This window comes from Nilaparvata lugens, unplaced genomic scaffold (assembly GCF_014356525.2).
Source record: "Nilaparvata lugens isolate BPH unplaced genomic scaffold, ASM1435652v1 scaffold4535, whole genome shotgun sequence".
Taxonomy (NCBI): Eukaryota; Metazoa; Arthropoda; class Insecta; order Hemiptera; family Delphacidae; genus Nilaparvata; species Nilaparvata lugens.
Window position 1 is genome coordinate 1 of NW_024090688.1, and position 23,586 is coordinate 23,586.

A 23,586-nucleotide genomic window follows, 5' to 3' on the forward strand; every position below is an offset into this window, starting at 1 on the left:
GAACATTTTGTGAATTGAATAACTACAAGACGTAACCTATTTCGGACTATGTGTTATCTAAATTTGGGAGAGGAATAGCACAAGCTACAGATAGAAATAAATTGGAAGTTGCAATTGTTCAAATGCTAATTAATGAATAATAATTATTAAACGAAAATCCAAATTAAATACTGTAATTCACCCGAAAACTTCTGCTACTGCAAATATTGACAACTCCTGATTATTTGTTTGTTCCCGGGCTGACAAATATTTTTGAATAGTAGCGCTCATCGAATTTCCATCTAGCTGTTCACCCTGTTGTCAATATTTGCAGTAGCAGAAGTCTTCGGGTGAATTACAGCACTTAATTGGATTTTCGTTTGATAATAATTTAATACGAATAGCACAAGGTTACCTTATTTTTCCTCTCCCTATCATTTTGATAATGTACTTATTGTATAATGAATAAAGATAGAATATATTGATTGTTTCAAACGAAAATGAACAGTTAATATTAAATCAATAAACCTGTATCAGCTACCGTCTATAGGAGGCATTGACAATACAGAGGATCGGCAACGTTTTCCCCCTATCTTTCTCCACTGCCATTATAACGTGGACCTCACTATAGCTCTGCAACGTTACTAAATTTGTCTTCAACGATGTAGAAGTATAATTAATTAAGGCAGAGAAACGGTAATGCTGTTCCCCTATCTTTCTCCACTGCCATTATAACGTAGGCTTCACTATAGTGAGGTAATAGGAAGATAGGAGAGTAGCGTTTGCTAATTCTCTGCCTTGCCACTGCATACTATTATAAGATAGCAGCTATCCTCTCTATGGAAGGCACTGGCAAATCAGAGAATCCTCTGTTCTCCTATATTAACGTGGACATCAGTATATAGGAGGCTTATACAGTCACAAATGTGGCCCTAGATCTCAAGATGGAGGAACCTCCCTACACACTGAGATTCTCCATGAATGAAAGAGTTACAACGTATCACCAACTATGGAAAAGCATGTTGAACGAGTGTCAGCTGAAAGGCTGTGTTGTGCTAAAAGGACGTAACTCCAAAAAGCTCCTTGTGTATCTTTGGGGATGCAACACGTTGCTTTTGAGAAGATACAAGAGAGCATCTGTTGCTTATGGAAAGATACATTGAAGCTCCATATGTATCTTTTCGGATGCAACGTGTTGCACTTTTGAGAAGATACAAAAGAGCATCAGTTGCTTATGGAAAGAGACATTGAAGCTCCATGTGTATATTCTCGGATGCAACACGTTGCTTTTGAGAAAATACAAAAGAGCATTTGTTGCTTATGGAAAGATACATTGTAGCTCCATGTGTATATTCTCGGATGCAACACGTTGCTTTTGGAAGATACCTTGAAGCTCCAGGTGTATTTTTGCGGATACAACACGTTGTTTTTGAGAAGATACAAAAGAGCATCTGTTGCTTATGAAAAGATACATTGAAGCTTCATGTGTATCTTTGCGGATGCAACACGCTAATTTGAGAAGGTACAAAAGAGCATTTGTTGCTTATGGAAAGAGACATTGAAGCTCCATGAGTATCTTTTCGGATGCAACACGTTGCTTTTCAGAAGATACAAAAAAGCATCTGTTGCTTATGGAAAGATACATTGAAGCTCCATGTGTATATTCTCGGATGCAACACGTTGCTTTTGGAAGATACAAAAGAGCTCTGTTGCTTATGGAAAGATACATTGAAGCTCCATATGTATCTTTGCGGATGCAACACGTTGCACTTTTAAGAAGATACAAAAGAGCATCAGTTGCTTATGGAAAGATACATTGTAGCTCCATGTGTATATTCTCGGATGCAACACGTTGCTTTTGGAAGATACCTTGAAGCTCCGTGTGTATCTTTGCGGATAAAACACGTTGCTTTTGAGAAGATACAAAAGAGCATCTGTTGCTTATGAAAAGATACATTGAAGCTTCCTGTGTATCTTTGCGGATGCAACACGCTAATTTGAGAAGATACAAAAGAGCATTTGTTGCTTATGGAAAGAGACATTGAAGCTCCGTGTGTATCTTTGCGGATAAAACACGTTGCTTTTCTGTAGATACAAAAGAGCATCTGTTGTTATGGAAAGATACATTGAAATTCCATCTGTATATTCTCGGATGCAACACGTTACTTTTGGAAGATACAAAAGAGAATCTGTTGCTTGTGGAGAGATACGTTTACAAAAATGTTCGATGTTCTTGAACGGGTAGTATTGTTATCTAGTAGCCCTCCACCGATAGGCACAGCTACTGGACCCGGACTGTAAGTAAATTCACGAAGTTATAACGACAAATTTCCTCAACATGACGGAAAAAGTTTACTGAAAATAGGGGGACCTTCTGAATGCATCAGTACTATCGATTAAAGTAATTACTGGTGTATTCAAAGTGAAGAGCATAAAACATAGTGTTGGATTAGTAAATTTAGGGCCGGTTTCCGAGCTCGGAATTCAGTTAAGTTCTAAACTTTAAACACCTGGAGTCAGAAAATTGGCTTTCCGAAACGGGTCGTAGTCAAAATTTTTATGATAATCTTTATTTTCTCATTTCTATAATAAATTGAAACGAAATGACGAAATGAAACATTCCTAAATAATCCAAAATAGTTGAAACTTGACACTATTTTCTCGTTATTTTATTTTGTGTTCAATTTTCTAGTTTTTCGGAATTTAATTCAAACTTAGACTCAGGACTTCCTATATACCGGACCTGCGCCTTCAAAAAATATGGCCGCCGTATCTGGTGGCCCGCATTGATATTTTAAACGGGAACTAGACGAACTGAGACTTCGACAAACTGAGACGCTCTCTAACAGCTGATAAGTGATTTTTTCTCAGTAGGAACTTCTATAAGACCACCACCAAAGACCTTAAAGAGATTATAGACCCACAATGCCTATGCCTTCCCAATGATAGCTCTTACTTGAAATTGAAGGCCGCGATTGGGGTATTTTAGCACGATATATTATATATATAATATTTGTAATACAAATGGATCACAAAGGCATTGGTGGCATTGGTATGTAATAATCTTATGGGTTGCCCCCTCAATGGCGGATTTCAATTCCAAGTACGACACTAGCGCTGCATGTGAGTCTATGCGTCTTTAAGGTCTTTGACCACCACATACGGCGGCCATTTTTTTTGTAGGCTCAGGTCAGGTAGTATATAGGAGGTCCTGATGGACTAAGACCAGTGGCGGCTCGTCCTATGTGTTCAATGGTTCATTGAACCCCCAGAATTGAATCAACTCCTATAGAATGATGAATTCTACTCATATAATTATATTTTTATTTTATACTCATGAAATTACATCACAAAATTTTTCATCTATGTAAACTTAACGTCGATGATTTGCGGCCGGTGCCGGAGTGGCTTGCTTGAAACAGCACCGAATGGTACTACGAGACGGGTGGTGGTGGAAAGCAGTGTTCATTCCCCGATGTGAACCCAAAAACAGGGCTGGGTGAGGTAGTGGAACAGAGGAGGGGAATCGGTTTACTAGCACGGATTTGGTTCACAATCCTGTCTGAACCACGTTTCCACGAGTTCATCCGAGAGTAGCCGAGTCTAGCCGAGGCAAGTGAAGCATTCGGTAAACCTCGGAATGAATCGTGAGTATTCGTGATACGGATTCAGTAGCAGTGCCATCTTGAACATAACCAATAAATTCAAATTTGGTGGCAGTAAACAGTAAAAAAGCGATAAACAAGAAATAGAAAGCGTGACAGTTTTGAGGTTATACGGTAGGGTTTCAGGTATACACTGTATACAGTTGTGATAGATTTCACTGCATTTTTTGTTATATGAATTTTTTTGCGTGTTGAAGAATATAGACTAGTAATTTCAGTGTGGTTCGTGTATTCGTGAGTATTTCTAGTATGTCCATTTTGTTTTAGTGAGAGTGTGAATATAATTTATTGTGTTAGGTACCGTAACAGCATTTTGATGAAGAAATATGAATAAGGTTCAGTATTCGTTAAAGACAAACATTATTAATATTGAGGATAGGTGTAAAATAAAACATGATGGTAGATTAAATCCCAAAGTAAAAATTAAATAAGAAAAATATGAACAGGACAAAAAATCTATATTTGTAGAAAATATGCTTAATCTTTGGGAGGTAATTCCTTAAAATCATTATTGATTACCTTTACACTTGATTATGCTCAATACTCTCTATATCCTCTTTACCTTTCTCCCCGATAGATCATGAGGTTGAACCCCCAAGCTAAAAGATCACGAGCCGCTACTGACTAAGACTACACCCCGTTTCGGAAAGCCAATTTTCTGACTCCAGCTGTTTGGAGTCTAGAACTTCAAACCTCAATCCTGAGCTCGGAAACCGACCCATAGTGAATTGAATAAGAAGAATTACCGCAAATAAGTGAGGAACATGCCGGCGAAGACAAGGTAGACCATCATAAGCCCTGGGGTGGCCCCGCCCACATTGGTAGTCAGTTGATAGACATAGATGAATATGTCGAGCAGAGGTTTGCAGATGTTGGAGTAGAGGTCGGCGAAAGAGTCGCAGAACCGATCGACATCCGTCGTCAACAGCTGATCGGCGTTCGCTATCCGCGTGTCCAGGTTCGACATTTTGTAGTAGGTGAAGCCCCTGTGGAAACAAAGAAATTATGGTTTTTAGTTGAAAAAAAATTGATAAAAATAAGATAAACTGAGCATTTAGCGGGAGAAAGTAGAAGGGAATTGAGGGTTTACAATAAGAAACACAATTAATTCACATCTGATGATTGAAAACATGTTGAATTAGGTGAAGCTCCTGCGCAAACGGAGGAAATTGAGCTAATTAGTTGAAAAAATTGATAAAAATAAGATAAAATGAGGATTTAGCGGGAGAAAGTAGAAGGGAATTGAGGGTTTACAATAAGGAAACACAATTAATTCACATCTGATGATTGAAAACATGTTGAATTAGGTGAAGCTCCTGCGGAAACGGAGGAAATTGAGCTAATTAGTTGAAAAAATTGATAAAAATAAGATAAAATGAGGATTTAGCGGGAGAAAGTAGAAGGGAATTGAGGGTTTACAATAAGAAACACAAGTAATTCACATCTGATAATTGAAAACATGTTGAATTAGGTGAAGCCCCTGCAAAATCGGAGAAAATTGGGGGTTTTAGCGGGATAAAGTAAGATGAAATTGAGGGTTTACAATGAGAATTACATAGAGAAACATAGAAGATTCAAAGGATAAAAACCTAATAATTGGAAACATTTTTTTTAAAGGGTGAAGCAACAGCAAAATCAGAAAAAATTGGGGGTTTTAGCGGGATAAACTAAGAGGAAATTGAGGGTTTACAATGAGAATTACATAGAGAAACATAGAAGATTCAAAGGATGCAAACCGAACAATTGGAAACATTTTGTATTGGGTGGAGCCCCTGCAAAATCAGAGAAAATTGGGGGTTTTAGCGGGATAAAGTAAGAGGAAATTGTGAGTTTACAATGAAAATTACACAGAGAAAAACAGAAGATTCGAAGGATTCGAACCTAATAATTGTGAACCTTTTGTAGTGGGTGAAGCCTCTGCAAAATCAGAGAAAATTGGAAGTTTTAGCGGGATAAAGTAAGAGGAAATTGTGAGTTTACAATGAAAATTACACAGAGAAACCCAGAAGATTCGAAGGATTCAAACCTAATAATTGAAAACATTTTGTATTGGGTGGAGCCCCTGCAAAATCAGAGAAAATTGGGGGTTTTAGCGGGATAAAGTAAATTGAGGAAGTAAATTGATAAAGTAAATAAAATGAAATTGAGGGTTCACAATGAGAAACATAGATAATTTATACCAAAAATTTAAAGAATGAAATAGGGAAAATTTTGTAGTACCTAGGTAGGTAGAACTTCTGCAAAATTGGAGAAAATTGAGGTTTTTAGAGGGAAAATAGGGGAAAGTAAGAGAACATTGATTGATTGATTGATTGAGTACTTTATTTATGTAGATTGCAGTATATACTGGCCTATACACTTATATAAAATAGCTTACAATACAGCAAATTATAGATGAATTTACATAATATAGACTAAGAAAATAATTATTGAACTGTATATAATACGAGAAAAGAAATTCGTAATAACTAAAGATAATATTGTTATGCATCTACATAATTTGTCGGAACTTTGGACATATCAATGTCCATTCTTCGGAAAGAATATTCAAAATATCCTTCCCACTAACTCTCTACCAATTGATTGAGAGAGCATTGAACTAAGAGAACATTGAACAATGAGAAACATGAGTAATTACAGACTTCAAAATGGGAAATTGTAGTGGGTAACATTTTGTAGCTGGTAAAACACTTGAAAAAATTAGGGTTTTTAGTTGAAAAATAGGGGAAGACTAAAATAACATTGAGTGTTTACGATAAGAAACACAAAACATTCAGATAATTCAAACCTACTAATTGAAAAATGTGGTGGGGAACATTTTGCAGTAGGTGAAGCCCCAGAAAGATCGGAGAAAATTGGGGGGTTTTCAGTTGAGAAGAAGAGTAAGATAAAATTGAGGGTTTACAATGAGAAATACAAAAATCTGGTGTGGCGCACTCACACAACTTTCCTTGCCGTTATGAAAATTGATCACTGACGCTAGTGTTCCCGCGCATCTCAAGTCTACTATTCAAATATTTGAGCCAGCTGGTGACAGGGCAATAACGCTGGAGTCACACATGAGGTCTGCTATCTCTTCATAGTGAATGATTCAATAGAATAAACAATAATTTGCAATTGAATAATCACATTTTCTCGAATTTAAAGCTTATTTTCAATTTTAGGTGAAAATGTTACTGAACATTAATTGTAGAGATTTTCATGCTCAATCTACTCCACTTGATTTTTTTTTGTTTCAATTGTATCTGAAGCCTGATAATTGGGAATCTATATGCATTGATGGGGCGGAGCTCCTGAAAATTTTACAGATATGAGACTTGTGGCAGTTGATAGAGCTTATCGATGACTATTTTAGGTATGAATTTGATCAAAATCGTTGGAGCCGTTTCCGAGAAAATCACGAAAACCCCTGTTTTTGACAACATTTTTGTCATTTTAGCCGCCATCTTGAATTGCATTTGATCGAAATTGTTCGTGTCGGATCCTTATAGTGTAAGGACCTCAAGTTCCAAATTTCAAGTCATTCCGTTAATTGAGAGATGAGATATCGTGTACACACACACACACACACATACAGACCAATACCCAAAAACCAGTTTTTTGGACTCAGGGGACCTTGAAACGAATAGAAATTTAGAAATTGGGGTACCTTAATTTTTTTCGGAAAGCAATACTTTCCTTACCTATGGTAATAGGGCAAGGAAAGTAAAAAGTGATCTATCCATACGACTGTGAATAGCTGAAGCTAGAATTGATTGAATATCCAATCCAATGGATGAATAATATAGCACACTATAGTATTTATCAAGAGAGATAGCTTCTGTATGTGATGTATAAATAAATGTATTATACTTACTTTAAGTACTCATCGTACAGATAATGCGTTATCCTAGTCCTTAATCTAAGTTTAATTTCTCCAATTCCCCACTGGAAAAGAAACATACAACATATGAAAATCCAAACATAATGAATTGTATTTGAAGAATTGATGTGATTATCTATATAATATAACAATATAATTGAATATTTATATAATTATTATATTCGAAAAATTCATCACGAGGAAATATGAAACAAAATAAGAATAAATTGACTTGAATGGAATAATGAATTATGAAAAAAATGAATGAAGAATTCAAAAGTACATGAATAGATATTTAGATTTAAATTATCAATATTCTACTATAGTGAGGTCCACATTATAATGGCAGTGTACGATCATACAACAAAACAGATAGCACTATCTCTCTCTCGCTTTGCAATGTTGTCTATTTGCCAGAATATTTTATATTTACTTTTGACAGTGACTGTACAAAACTGAACAAACCATATTCTCAGCCGCCATTTTTTTCTTCATTCTATCAAAATACTTGAGTACACAAGTCGTATAATTGATTTAAAATGTATTTTTGAAACAATGAAATAATTTTTAAACATTACCTTATGAGAAACACAAATTAAAATACCTGAAATGACATTTTAAAAGTTGATAACTAACCATACTAGACTTCATCCATGCTTAAGTTAGCCTACCCGTATAGGTTAGACCTACTCGTACCGGTATAAATAATATTGAAAAGTTATATCAGAATTAATCCATTATAATTACTTATTTTTAAATAGGATTTCTATTTTTCTAATATTTTTAAAGGAAATTGGAATCGAATACCAACCAAATAACTCAATTTCTGTTGTTTTGAAATTCAGATTGTTGTATCACAGCTTTTTAAATTAGCCGCCATTCCAGGTTTGTATAAAAATAAAAATCTGATCTCAGTCATGAAAGCAAATTTTTGAATCAAATTATGAAAAAATATATTTTCTTGATCAATTTGACATTAAATTGATTATTTTATCAAGGAGATGATAATTATTATTAGATTAAATTTAATGGGATGAATTGAGTAACAGCTGTGTACGGTCAGTGGCAAAATGGAGAGACTTGGCAACGTTTTTCTCCTCTCTTTCTTCACTGCCATTATAACGTGGACTATTGGATATTCCATAGTTGAAAACCCTGATGGTATTAAAAAATTGTATGTGAAGGCAAAATTATTATACCCTTTCGCTATCATGTAAATAAAATTTTTACACTAATTTTTACACTTCAAAAGTTCAAAGTAATAAAAATAATATTCACTTTATTTATTGAGTGTAATTGTATGTACGGTATGTATTTTCATGACTCTGGAGAGTTTGAAACATGTTTTGTTAAAATAGATATTAAAAGATTTGACGATATATGTGTGTTTTTATTTCATTACATTAAAAGATTGGTATGATTTTAAATGCTTATTGCGATAAAAATAATAATGACAACTCACCTTCAATACATTATTAACCAAAGATATCTGAAACAAAGCAAAATAAAATGAATGAAATTGTTTCAAAATAGTTGAGGAAAACACACAAAAAATTAAACACGTGTCATTCTCTATTTGTAAAAGATAATAGAAACTTGTATCACTATGCTAACAATAGCAGAGTTTTTTCAAGTAGAATGCAATGTACAATTGCATTCTAAATAGTGTGAAGATGCCCAACGTTTGCCTCAAAGTAAAACGTTTAGTCCCAGTTGCACATAAGCCTGTTAAGCTTCAATCATGATTAAATGCCACGAGAACCAATTGGAGAATATTTCTCTACAAATAAAGTCTTCTCTGATTGGTTCTTGTGGCATGATTAAAATTTAAAAGGCGTTTGTGCAACTGGGCCTTAGATTCATATAGTCTTCATCTTGAAGGATCTGCAATTTTGAAAAATTTCAAAGTTTGATAAAAAGTAGATTAAAAATTAATACAGTAAACAATAAAATCAATTGATGAACAATATTCAATATCAATGATTAATTACCCATCAAGTAAGTAAGATGTAACGTAATACGTTCTAGATAGTATGAAGATGCCGCAGGTATGCCTTAAAGTAAAACGTTTAGTCCCAGTTGCACATAAGCCTGTTAAGTTTTACTCATAATTAAATGTCTCGAGAACCAATTGGAGAATCTTTCTTTAAAAGAAAGTCTTCTCTGATTGGTTCTCGTGACATTTAATCATGATTGAAATTCAACAGGCTTTTGTGCAACCTTAGATTCTTATAGTCTTCATCTGTAAGGATCTTCAATTTTTCAACTTAATCCCAAATTTTGATAAAAACTAGATGAAAAGTAAATATCGTAAACAATAGAACTCAATGATTAATATGGAATATCAATGACTATTTACATGAACAAACATTAAGGCCCGGTTGCATAAAAGCCGGTTAAATTTTAACCGTGATTAATTCCACAAGAACCAATCAGAGAATGCCTTTTTGATAATACTGCTTCTCTGATTGGTTCTTGTGGAATTGATCACGGTTAAAATTTAACCGGCACTAAAAGTATTGATCCATTTTAGATAACAAACACACACTTCACAGAAAAAAACTCTTTTCACATGAATACAAAATTATAAATGTATTTCACTCACCACAGGCATAGCTATTAAAAACTCCAAAAGATGTTTTCTGAATCGACTCTTATCCATTGTCACGATTGCACTAAAAATAAAAACAACAATTATTAATTTAATGTTATAAATCCAATGGAAATTATAGTACAAAGAGTTACTACCCCAGAAGTTTCTTCCCATCATAAAGCTTAGGTTACATAAACTCATGAGTCAGCTTACTCTTACTTCTATTTTCAGATTTATCAGCTACAGTTTTATAGTTACTTTTGGTCAGCATTCCATACAAATAATATCATAAATGTTTCCCATTCAACCAATTCCATTCACTAATGACAGACAAGGATAAAAATCTGGTGAGGCGCACTCACACAACTTTCCTTGCCGTTATGAAGATTGATCACCTGACGCTAGTGTTCACGAGCATCTCAAGTCTACTAATAATTCTAACATCTGAGCCAGCTGGTGACAGGACAATAAACGCTGGAGACACACGAGGTCTGCTATCTCTTCATAGTGAATGATTTAATAGAATCAACAGTTGCTAACAGTTTGCAATTGAATAATCACATTTTCTCGAATTTCTAGCTTATTTTCAATTTTGGGTGAAAATGTTACTGAACATTAATTGTGAAGATTTTCATGCTCTATCTTCTCCACTTGATTTTTTTTGTTTAAATTGTATCTGAAGCCTGATAATTGGGAATCTAGAATCCAACTTTGCATAGATGGGGCGGAGCTCCTGAAATTTTTACAGATATGGGACTTGTGGCAGTTGATAGAGCCTATCAATGACTATTTTTGGTATAAATTTGATTAAAATCGTTGGAGCCGTTTTCGAGAAAACCACGAAAAACCCTGTTTTTGAAAAACATTTTCGCCATTTTAGCCGCCATCTTGAATCGCATTTGATCGAAATTGTTCGTGTCGGGTCCTTATATTTTAAGGACATTAAGTTCCAAATTCAAGTCATTCCGTTAATTGGGAGAAGAGTTATCGTGTACACAGACACACACACACACACACACACACACACACACACAACACACACACACACCACACACACCACACACACACAACACACACACACACACACACACAACACACACACACACACACACACACACACACACACACACACACACACACACACACACACGCACACGCACACGCACACGCACACGCACACGCACACACACACGCACACGCACACGCACACGCACACGCACACACACACACACACACACACACACACACCCACAACACACACACACACACCACACACACACACACACACACACAACACACACACACACACACACACACACACACACACACACAACACACACACACACAAATACAGACCAATAACCAGAAACCACTTTTTTGGAATCAGGGGACCTTGACTTGAAACGTATAGAAATTTAGTGGATTGGGGTACCTTAATTTTTTTTTCCGAAAGCAATTCTATGGTAATTGGTAATAGGGCAAGGAAAGTAAAAAACCGATGCTAATGCTAGTCAGGTGCTGACTTAACAACTTGAATCACTATATACTTAACATAATGAGTATGCAGAGAATGAGTTGTAAGTATAATAATGAACTTGTTTGCATACAAACAAAAGTAATTAAAAGAACTTCTCAATGCACAATTATTCACTACTAAAAGATTTTTGATAAGAATGCACTTTAATGTTGTCTTTGAATGCACTTATAGTAAAATCCACTTATAACTGTCAGAACTAATTTATGCTATTTATGAGAAATTCTGACAATTTCAAGGGAATTCCTTTACAAAAAAACCTGTCGATTTCCTCAATTTATTGTAATTGTTTTTAAATCGTAATTTCACGTAGGTACTCTAATTTATGTGATTATCATGATGCAACTCAAAGTTATCAGAATTATCATACCTTTTTACAATCATTGAACATTTCAATCATGATAATATTATCACAAATATAACTATTCTTTCTAGTTCAACATATTTTGGTTTTTGCAATGATATAGAGTGTAAAATGTATGAATTGAGGGCTACTTATATTTATTTAATTTTGTTAAAAAAAATAGTTTCCCTCAATTTTTTTATAAATTTTTGGTTTCATAAAGTACTCTAATGCATTATATGATAACATTTTTCAATCATTTCTCATTTCAATCATACTTATCAACAAAAAAATCTTCTTTCTATAGTGTAATCCACGTTATAATGGCAGTGGATAAAGATAGAAGAATAGCGAAGCCGATTCTCTGCATCAATTAATTATATTTCTACACTGTCAAAAACATAATTGTCATCGTTGTGGACCTAGAAAAGGATAGTACCACAGGCTTTGTCGAATGATAGACAAGGATAGCAAAACCAAAGTTGATCAAATACTGTCATTATAACGTGGACCTCACTATAGTTGAACATTTTTTGGTTTCTTTATGAAAGTACTCTAATGCATTTTTGTAAAACAATGACATTTTGAATATAGAGAGGTCCACGTTATAATGGCAGTGTTTGATTAGCAATGGTATTGCTATCCTTGTCTATCATTCAAAAAAGCGGATAGCATTTTTTCGCTTTGCTCTGTTGCCAGATCGTCTTTTAACAATGTAGAATAAATAATTAACAAAATATTTCATCTCAATTATGAAGATTCATCATGAAATTATTGAAGAATATAATTTCTTGCTTAATAAAATAGAATTGATTATTTTAAACGAGAATGACCAGTTAATATTACATCAATAAACCTGTATCAGCTACCGTCTATATAGAAGGCATTGACAAGACGGAGGATCGGCAACGTTGTTCTCCTATCTTTCTCCACTGCCACTATAACGTGGACCACACTATAGTTCATCATTTTATGGTTTCTTTATAAAGTACTATAATGCATTATAGAATTATAATGCCTTATACCTCATGCCTTATCATTATTATACCATTTTACAATCATTAAACATTTCAATCATTCTTATCCCAAAAAGAACTCATCTTTCCAGTTCAACAGTTTTTTAGTTTGTTATGAAAGTACTCTAATGCATTTTTGTAAAACAATGACGTTTTGAACTAGTCACGGATATACTCAGAACAAAGCGAGGTTTCCAGTCGAATTTAATTTTATCATTGATAGAAGCTCAAAATAAAGTGTATCTTGAAGAGTTACTTTTTTAGAACTAACCAGTTGAACTGGTTCAACTTTGTCAAGTGTACTAAAGAATTCAGGCTTTGGAAAACTTGTTTTTTATAACTGACTGCATGTGCATTCGATTTTATATAAATGTGAAAAGTATTACGTCGAAAATCTTATCAAGTCATACTTGAACATGTCTGTCTGAGGGATTCATTAATTTCTACATTGATAGATACAATATAATTCTCAACTATGAATGATTGGGGAAGGAACAACAGGCTTAAAGCCCAAAAACTGTTCCTTACCCAAATTTAGATAGAAATTGTCCAAAAATAGGTTATAGGGGGTTGCGTAAATTCATGAACTGGCCAAAGCCTGTACTTACTGACTCAGGTGGTTTTCAGTACACTTCATGATTTTGGATGATGGGTTCCAACATCAGGGCCCTGTTTCATAAAACTTATAAGTCACGTGATACAGGAGAATCACCATTCCAATTACTTGCTCAATATAGCCGATAAAATCAGCTGTTCCTGTATTACAGGACTTCTGAGTTTCTATGAAACAGGGGCCTGATGCTATTCATATTATATCTGGCTCTCACTGTTTCTGTAGTAATGCAGATTTTATTAAGCACTGTTTCTATATCAGCTGATAAGAACTGAAATGAGCGTGTCCGTGGCGTATAAGTCTGTACGCACATTTAGATTCTCTGCGAATACTTCAAGTCTCTTAATAGAAACAAAATAAAGCATGTAGTACCTACCCTTATATTGTTTTTATTATTTTAATAAAGTAGCCCAAAAGTGGAGTGATTTCAAGTCTCTTCTATTTATATAATACCTCTTGAATTTTCATTGAATATCGTTTATTGGTTAGGGTGAAAACATAGTAGCTTCATCAAGCTTGAGAGTGTTGAGTGTAATGCATGAATTTAAATGGGTCAAAACATATCGCTCCAGAAAGTGGATAGTTGATCATTTAAATATGCATTACATTAAACAATAATCAGGCTTGAAGATAAATTCAACGATCCACTAAGCAATGTTTTCACCCTGACCAGTACATGATATTCAATCAAAATTCCAGATGCTATTGTGAGAACCAAGTTATGATAGCAGCAGTGTTTGATTAGCAATGGTATTGCTATCCTTGCCTATAATTCAACAAAGCGGATAGCGCTATCTCTTTTTCGCTTTGCTCTGTTGCCAGATCGTATTTCAACAATGTAGAATTAATAATTAATTAACAAAATATTTCATCTTAATTATGAATATATGGAATATATATATATATATATATATATATATATATATATAACATATATATATATAATATATATATATATATATATATATATATATATATATATATATATATATATATATATATATATATATATGGAATCATTGAAAAATATAATTCCTGCTTAATAAAATATAATTGATTATTTTAAACTAGAATGAACAGTAAATATTACATCAATAAACCTGTATCAGCTACCGTCTGTAGAAGGCATTGACAAGACAGAAGATCGGCAACGTTTTTATCCTATACTGTCATTAAATCCTCTAATCCCAACCCAATACCCTTGCTAATAAAACACTGCCGTTATAGTGTGAACCTTACTACAGTTGAGTGTACTAACTTTTCGGTAGATGTGTGATTCTGTATCATCCATATGTCGCATAGCGATCGGGCCACCAGGGAGCCGGCCACTAGCAGCAGAAAGCCGGCTTCAGGTGTGAGCACGCCCTTTATCGCGATGCTCAGAATGTGACGGATCTGCTTGAAAAATATGGCGTCCACTTGAGCTTTTGTCTTCGATTGTGATTTCTGCAAACGAAAAAATACATTTAGAACATGTTCAAGTCGATTGTAATCAACAAAAGACATAAAAATATATGATTTATTTATTTACATATGGAATTAAATAGAGAATGCATTTATTCAAATGCTAATTAATATACAATTATTATTAAACGAAAATCGCAAATAAATGCTGCAAATCACCCCGAAGACTTCTGCTATTGCAGACATTGACAACAGGGTTAACAGCTAGATGGAAATTCGAAAATCCCAAAAGAGCTCTGCTATCCAGAGATTGTCAGTTTGGTGTAAGGGTAAGCATTCCTGACTAGCAATTGGGAGGTACCGGGTTCGATTCCCGGGCTGGCAACTAATTTTTGGATAGTAGTTCTCATCGAATTTCCATCTAGCTGTTAACCCTGTTGTCAATGTCTGCAGTAGCAGAAATCTTCGGGGTGATTTGCAGCATTTATTTGGGATTTTCGTTAAATAATAATCATTTATTTATTTATTAATAAACAATAGATACAATTCAGGTATCTGAATCAATTATAAAATTGATAAAAACATATGGAATATCTTCTTACAATTACAGAAAGGAAGAAAGAGAAAGATAATATAGAGGTAGATGAAAAGAAAGGGGAAAGGTAGAGGGAAAAATCTTTCTCCTACTGTTCCTATTCTTCCTATTGTACTTTTAATTTTCTTCTTCTTCTGCTTCTTCGCAATCTTCTTAATATTCTTCTTCTTCATCTTCTTCTTTTCTCATTTTTTTTTCTCTTTCTTCTCAGCAATCTTCTTCTGCTTCTTCTTCTTCATCATACTGTTCTTGGTCTTTTTCTTCTTCTTCATCTGCTTTCTACTTTTCCTCTTTTTCTTCTTACTGTAATTCCTTTTCTCACTGTTCCTCGGTTTTATGAACAAAACAGGTGTTTTTTTTATAGGAGAATAGTGGAGATTGAGGTTCTAGAGGAAGATGCCTGAATAAAGGAATACCCTGATAGAGCAATTAAAAAGATTACTCTACATTTTTTGGTAGAGAGTGGGAAGGATATTTTGAATATTCTTTCCGAAGATTCCATTGATGTGTCCAAATCTCCGCCAATTTATGTAGATGCATAACAAAAGAATCTATAGTTACTCCAAATTGCTTTTTCCATATCAAATACAGTTCAATAATTATTTTCTTAGTCTATATTATGTAAATTCATCTATAATTTTACTGTATTGTAAGCTATTGTATATAAATGTAAAAGCCACAATATATTGTAATCTACATAAAAAAAAGTACTCAATCAATTCTTTTCTCGATACTGTCTTTCTTCTTAATTCTTCTCCTTTCAATCATTTGGACGTTGCGAGTTTTCATTTGAAACTAGATGATTTCCGCCTTTGCTTGTTCGACGAGAACCAACGAACGCTTTCTTCAAACAAGATCAAATTTACAACACATATTCATACTTTGTACAGACAAGTTTAGTAAGCCAATGAAACTGACCTACTCCTTCGTCCATTTTGACGGTTTAGTTCGTAGCCTTTGGAATGTTTACAATTTAAAGTATATCTGACTTCATTTGTCTTCGATTATATTTAAAATTAAACTTGAACTTTTTACAGAAGAAACATAACCTATTTTTTGGAAATGTAATCAAAATTTGGGAATGTAATAGTTTCGGGCCAAGCCTGTTGTTCCTTCCCAATCATATTTATATGATTTGTTATTGTTTTCACGAATAAATAAATAAATAAATAAATAAATAAATAAATAAATAAATAAATAAATAATAAATAAATAAATAAATAAATAAATAAATAAATAAATAAATAAATAAATAAATAAAAATAAATAAATAAAAAATAAATAAATAATAAATAAAAAATAAATAAATAAATAAATAAATAAATAATAAATAAATAAATAAAATAGTTCTGGAGAAAAGTAAGTTTCATATCAGTGCGTATAGCAATACATTTCACATTGTTTGTATAAAGTATGGTAGCCTACATTGCAAAGATACGTTCAGCAGTAGACTACCAGACTTACAAAAATCTTGAACAAACAATAAAATGACTGTTGCATCCGAAACAATAGCTGTGACAATCTTGAAAAAACCCTACACAAATACGTTTACTGAGTCGATTCATTGAGCAAATAATGCCTATATCGTGCAAATTGTGCATAGGTTTAACTTATACTAACTATTGTACTGAATTTCACAGTGAATAAACGAATGATATTTTGTTCTACTAATTCCTCTGACTGTTTTATCTTTGACTATTTGTATCTTTGACGTTTATTTACTTATTATTTATTGATTCATACAATACGTAAATCATCAAAAATGATAGGGAGAGAAGGAATAAGGTAACCTTGTGCTATTCCTCTCCCAAATTTAGATAAGGTTACAGATAGTCCGAGATAGGTCAAGTCTTGTAGTTGTTCACTTCACAAAATTTTCAGTTCTCAATTATTTTCACAGAGTAGATGTTGTTTGTTACAACACTTTGTGTTTTATGACGATAAAAGATTATTGATTGATTATGTGTTTTTGTTTCTGTTGAATGAATAAATAAATTGAATACCTAAAGTGAATTGTAGAGATGAAATCCTTCAAATTTTTAATTTATCTTGTAGCATTTCTCTCCCAAATTTAGATAAATCCATTTTACTACAGAAAGGACTTTATGATTTACTTAGAAAATTCAAGGCCGAGTTTTAGTTATGTATGATATTCATAATATGTAACAGGATACTAAAAAATACCCAAGATAGATCAGTACATTTTATTATTTTATTTATTGATAGGTAGGTATTAAAATATTATAAAGAGGTCCACGTTAAAAAAAGTAAATTCGTATGGCTTTTGTTGGTGGGGAGTCCCTTGCGGGAAGGTCCCACCGCCTGAATTTAAGCCGTCAATGGGCCTTACGACTGTCATACTTCAGCCGGGACCGACAGTAACGTGCCCATCCGATAACACGGGAGTGATCTGGTTAAAAAACTTTTGGTATTGACAGGGTTTGAACCCGGGATATCTATGCTGCTACGCAGGCACTCTATCCACTAGACCACGGGTGACTCCAGGTCCACGTTATAATGGCAGTATTTGATTAACATTGGTGTTGCTATCCTTGCCTATCATTTGGCAAAGCAGATAGCACTACCCTTTTCTAGCTTAGCAACGTTGCCGGATCGTTTTTAACAATTTAGGAATATAATTAATAAACAGAATATTATGTTCATATCTCAGATATGAACATTTATTATTAAATTATTGACAAATACATGCCTCTTGACGAATAAAATATAATTGATAATTTTTAACAAGAATGAACCGTTAATATTACTTCAGATATACCGGCATCAGCTTTTTCTATAGAAGGCAGTGGCAAGACAGAGAATCGGCAACGCTGTTCTCCTATCTTTCTTCACTGTCATTATAACGTGGACCTCATTACAGTAAGCCCAACTTACAATGTCTACGTTTCAGTAGCTGAATAATTGGTTATCCCTAACTATCATTACATAAGACCTTAATTGAGCTCAAATAAACATAAGTTAACTGCAATTAGTGTCTTGATTACTGTCATAATCTTAGCTACAGGATTAAATTGACGGTTCAAGTTTCCCATGCCTAGTTAGCATTGTATTTGAGTTGTACAGAGAACCAATGCTTTGTACCGTAGAAATCCCAGGATAAATTAATTGAATGTTTTCGACGTTGATAAGATATATAATTATTAATGATAAATTTTGCATTAGTCTTTTTTGTATGATTTATTATGGTAACCAAGTTATAAATTTTTAATTTCATTTGGTTCGGAAACTACCTGGAATATTATATTAAATAAAAATACTAAGAAATTGTAAAAAACCACAGATTTATAGATAACATAGATGTTTATCAGAGATTGACAATGGTGTAACATCCGAAACCGGGCTTTCTAAGTATCAATAAATCTGTGGTTTTTGACAATTTCTTAGTATTTTTTTTAAATATAATATTCCAGGTAGTTTCCGAACCAAATGAAATTGAAAATTATAACTTACTACTACTTTTTTGATTTTTATTTAGGTGTTTCACAAGATACGCAACTTTGAATATGCAAAAAAATTTTGATACCTTAATCATTTCCACAGTCTCATATATTCAAAGATGCGTATCTTGTGAAACACTTCAGATGAAAAATGAAAAAAGTAGTCATGGTTGTAGAGAATTTTCTCCTCTTTCCGCTCCCATGAATCGTTTTCCTGATTTCAGTACCGTTCAAAAGTTGCAGCTAATTGAAAAAATGATAATTTTCATTTCCTCATCTTTTCTGCGATTTTACTGCAAGATTCTCTAAAACGAGTAAGATACATGACAGAAACTTACGATTGGTCTCAAATGAAAGAGAATTACATGTTCTATAAGCTACGTTGCCTTGAACCCATCTTGCATGACTATTTATTATCGAAAAACTGTCGAGACTGTGAAAATTAGGAAAATATCGCAAATTTCTTGATTTTTTTGAGTCAAACGTATCTTACCTCACGATTATATTTTTACAAAATTCATTTACCTCACATGAAAGAGGAGATTCTGTTCTTCAAATCAAGACCAAGTACCATTATTTATCATTTCGGGTTACCGAGATACACAGTTTTGAATATAGAAATTGGCAATTTTTCTGTGTATTTAAATAGGGGCTAAAATACACTAAAAGTGGATTTTTTTTATTTTTCCATCAAATTTCAACTATGATACAAGATTTTGAACCGCCTTGACGAGCTGAGAAGAATGAACTGTAGTACGAGGAGATCTGATCATTCTGTCAAAAGTTATAAGTATTTAAAGTTTTGATCCCTGACGTATCCTTATGACGTACACCCCACGAGGAAATACTGAAATTAAATGTTTCTAAAGGGTGATTCTCATAGAAAATAACCCGCGTGAGATGATTTCAGCTGAAATATTAATGTTTTTGTTAGAAAGGCTTTGAAAAGGTATTATAATAAAAAAAATTGTATTTTTACTGTAGGACATGCTTTTCTAATTTTTGGGAATATACACCCTCCCCCCACTACTAAATTCAAAAATTCCTAAGGAACCCTGTTCATAAAGAATTGTTCTTTCACGTGATGTGTGGTTTTTTATCTATACTAGAAAAATATCCATGTTGTATAGGGTAGAAGTGGTAGGTTTGCATAATTTTGAAAACCCCTTAAAAAAATACCCATTTTTTGAAAATTTGTAGCTCCGGAACCAAAAATGGTAGAATCCTGCGCGACCACTCAATTTATTGGAAATCTTATTCTCTTCAATTTTGTCAGGAATGATTTTTCTTGAAGAAATGAAGGATCACGAGATAAAATGGGAAAATTGAAAAAAGTCCGAAATTTTTGGGGTTTTTGGGGGTGTTGGGGGTAAAGCCGCTCTCTGGCATGTCAGCAAATTTCAGATTCGAATTCAGCGCCAAAAAATACACAAGAACCGTAGAGAAAAATTCTTTCGGGGCTGTTTCCTGAAAAACGACCATTTGACTGGACTATTAGTATTTTTATTTAATATCAATAATTACCACAATATCAACTTCTCAACAACACAAAAAGTGGAATGTTATAGATCAATCATGCGTACCTTTTTTGACCTTATTAGTGCAGAGAAGATTTATGTTATTATCTACATAAAGAGAGCTTTGCCTCAATATTTAATTTGTTATCTTCTTGAAACAGACTGCTTCATTATGATTTGGGTATCTCGGAATCCCAAATTTGTAGATGTTACATATTTTTAAAAATAATTCTAACTGAAGTCGACATAGATGTGGCGAAATCTTAAGACACTTTTCAGCACTAGGTCAAGCCATGAAGAAAGCGTCCAAATCAATCAATGCTCACAAATTGAATTTAATCTTCCTGTATTGATTATTTATCAATTACTGCACTATATTTATAAGTATTTCGGTTAGAATTGAAGTGCTTTCTTATCATGAAACAATTAAAGTACCTACTACGAAAATGAAGTACTTTTCCCACATTCACTTCATACTCTCAGTATTCCTTATAAACAACATCAGTGCTTCCCATTAAGCGATTCTGGTAGTTTGGAGCAGGCCCGGCCCCAGGGGTGGGCGGACCGGGCGGCCGCACAGGGCGGCAGATTTTTGAGGGCGGCAAATTTTAAGGAACAGAACATTTTTAAATGCAAATAAATAATAAATTCAATGTGAATAGTGAAATTTTATAAGAAGCTTTTCCAAACTCAAGCTAATGAAGACATATATCTAAGATCAACAATGTCCCAGGAACGTCTGAGTGGTCTAGCGAACATAAAATAGCTCAGTCCCTAGATCTTGAAGTACTGGAGAAGGAATTTTTCTATGCAAAGGTCAGACGATTTCTACTTAATTGAACAAGTGTGTTGAACAAACTCGTGTTGTAGCAATTGTAGTTTTGATTACTTAGCAAATTAAATAGGCCCAATACTCTGTTGCAGTCTGTTGATTTGGAACTACCGTCTTAATTATGTTTTCTTATTGTGTACCGTATCTGTTCCGAACATAAAAATAGTTTAATCAGATATTTTGTGTTACTGTTCTAGTCCAGTCAATTAAAGATTATAGAATGAAAAGTTTGGAGCACAATTTTCAACTCTACAGCTCTTTTAAGGATAGTAAGAGGATTAACATATCAAAAGTCCTCACCCCTACCTCATGTGCTAAAGGAGTGGAGGTGGTTTGAAAGTACCATTTTTCCATTTTTCTCATATATCTCGGAAACTATGCATCTTATGAACATTTGTACACTGTACAGGGAAATGCGTAAAATAGTGAAAATATACATCAAATTGAAGATAATTTGATGCTCCGTTAGCTTATGATCAGCACGGATTTTTTTCATCAATCATTCAAAAATTATATGGCCGAAAAGATGAAAAAATTGGAGGTAGGAGTGTTTTTTCAAAAATGTCTCACCTTCAAGAGCGGATATCTCAGAAACTATGAGAGATATGAAGAAAATGTAGAGAACAAAACTTGTTGGTAATTTTGTGAGCTTCAATTTTGTACAGTGTACAAATGTTCATAGGATGCATAGTTTCCGAGATATATGAGAAAAATGAAAAAATGGTACTTTCAAACCACCCCCACCCCTTTGGCACATGGGGTAAGGGTGAGGACTTTTGATATGTTGATCCTCTTACTATCCTTAAAAGAGCTGTAGAGTTGAAAATTGTGTTCCAAAATTTTCCCTCCATACCTTTATTTGAGCATTCGTTGCCTGCACTTATTCCTCAATATTTATATTTGACAAATATTTGTTTGAATTTCATTTTTAACTTGAAAAGCTGATAACCTTCGGGCAAATTTTCAAGTAAACAATTATTAGACGGGATACCTTCTGGTGAGGGGGGGCGGCGTTTGCCGATTTCGCCCAGGGCGGCAAAGTCCCTAGGGCCGTGCCTGGTTTGGAGTGAATCACCCAAGAAATCAACATTCTCAAACCAATAAATCCTATACTATTGAACGAGCAATTTCTGTTTATATGTTTTTATGTATATCTGTGTGTGACCGGATCTCGAAAACGGCTCTAACGATTCTCACGTTGAAACATAGTAGGTTTATGATATAAAAATTCGATTGCACTAGGTCTCATCCCTGGGATAACTCGCTGAAGGACATTAAAAGGATAAATACGTCCTTGGAAAAACAGCTGGAAATTTTGTCGTCTGTCGATACCGTAATGGAATAAGTGAGTGAGCGAGTGCATGTGTGGGTTATTCCTCAGCTGATCTTACGAGAAGAATAATCCAGCAAGAAAAACTTATTTTTGTTTATTTTTATCTTTTTTTTAGAAAACATGTTAACTCCAGAAAGTTCAAAATACTAACTAGATGCTGTTAGTGTAGAACAGTACATAGTATATTAACAAATATTGTAGCAGACATAGTTTATCATTCTAAATCGAATTCATAGTATATCTATTTGTAATTAATGATGTGTTTGTTTTTTGAAGTGTGAATAAATTGTTATTTTGATGAGTGATAGTAGCTTAATCTAGATTTTGATTTGGACTGTAGTATAAATTTGAAAAGGGACAGTTTTGGGCATAAGCCTGTTATGTCTCCTCATAATATAACTGTAAAAATAACTGTACGACTGAAAAAAAAATATGAACTATAAATTCAATCTTTCGTTACAAATTTTCTATCCATTTACACTTCAGAGCGAAGCTCGGTCCCCCGATATTAATAATGAATCACGGTAAATATTCTCGTCTATCCTCATAAATCAAGTGGTTAGTGGTTTTTGAAAAATTGATTATAGCAGAGGTGCCCACAAGGGGGTCCCCAACAAGTGCCAAAGGTCAGCAGTGTTTAAAATGACTACTGACGAAATCTGTGTAAGAGGTAGGAGGTAGAAGTTGGATTTTTTGGGATGATTATAGTATTAAAGTGAAAGTTAAAGTAGACTGTATGCATTGGTGACTGACTGACTGTCGTATTACAGTTACTATAGTGAGGTCCACGTTATAATGGCAGTGTTTGATTAGTATTGCTATCCTTGTCTATCATTCAACAA

At 33.7% G+C, this 23,586-nt stretch overlaps 1 protein-coding gene across 1 annotated transcript; it reads right to left on the reverse strand.

Annotated features, from left to right (window-relative positions):
• Positions 1–4,390: 4,390 nt before the first annotated feature.
• Positions 4,391–22,501, reverse strand: LOC120355738 (ATP-binding cassette sub-family D member 3-like; the record flags this gene model as incomplete). Its single annotated transcript, XM_039444401.1, has 6 exons — positions 22,403–22,501; positions 14,864–15,051; positions 10,112–10,181; positions 8,969–8,995; positions 7,501–7,571; positions 4,391–4,630 (listed from the first exon to the last, which is right to left on the reverse strand). Coding segments are annotated over exons 1-6 (695 nt in total), but the record flags the coding sequence as incomplete, so codon positions are not given.
• Positions 22,502–23,586: the final 1,085 nt, after the last annotated feature.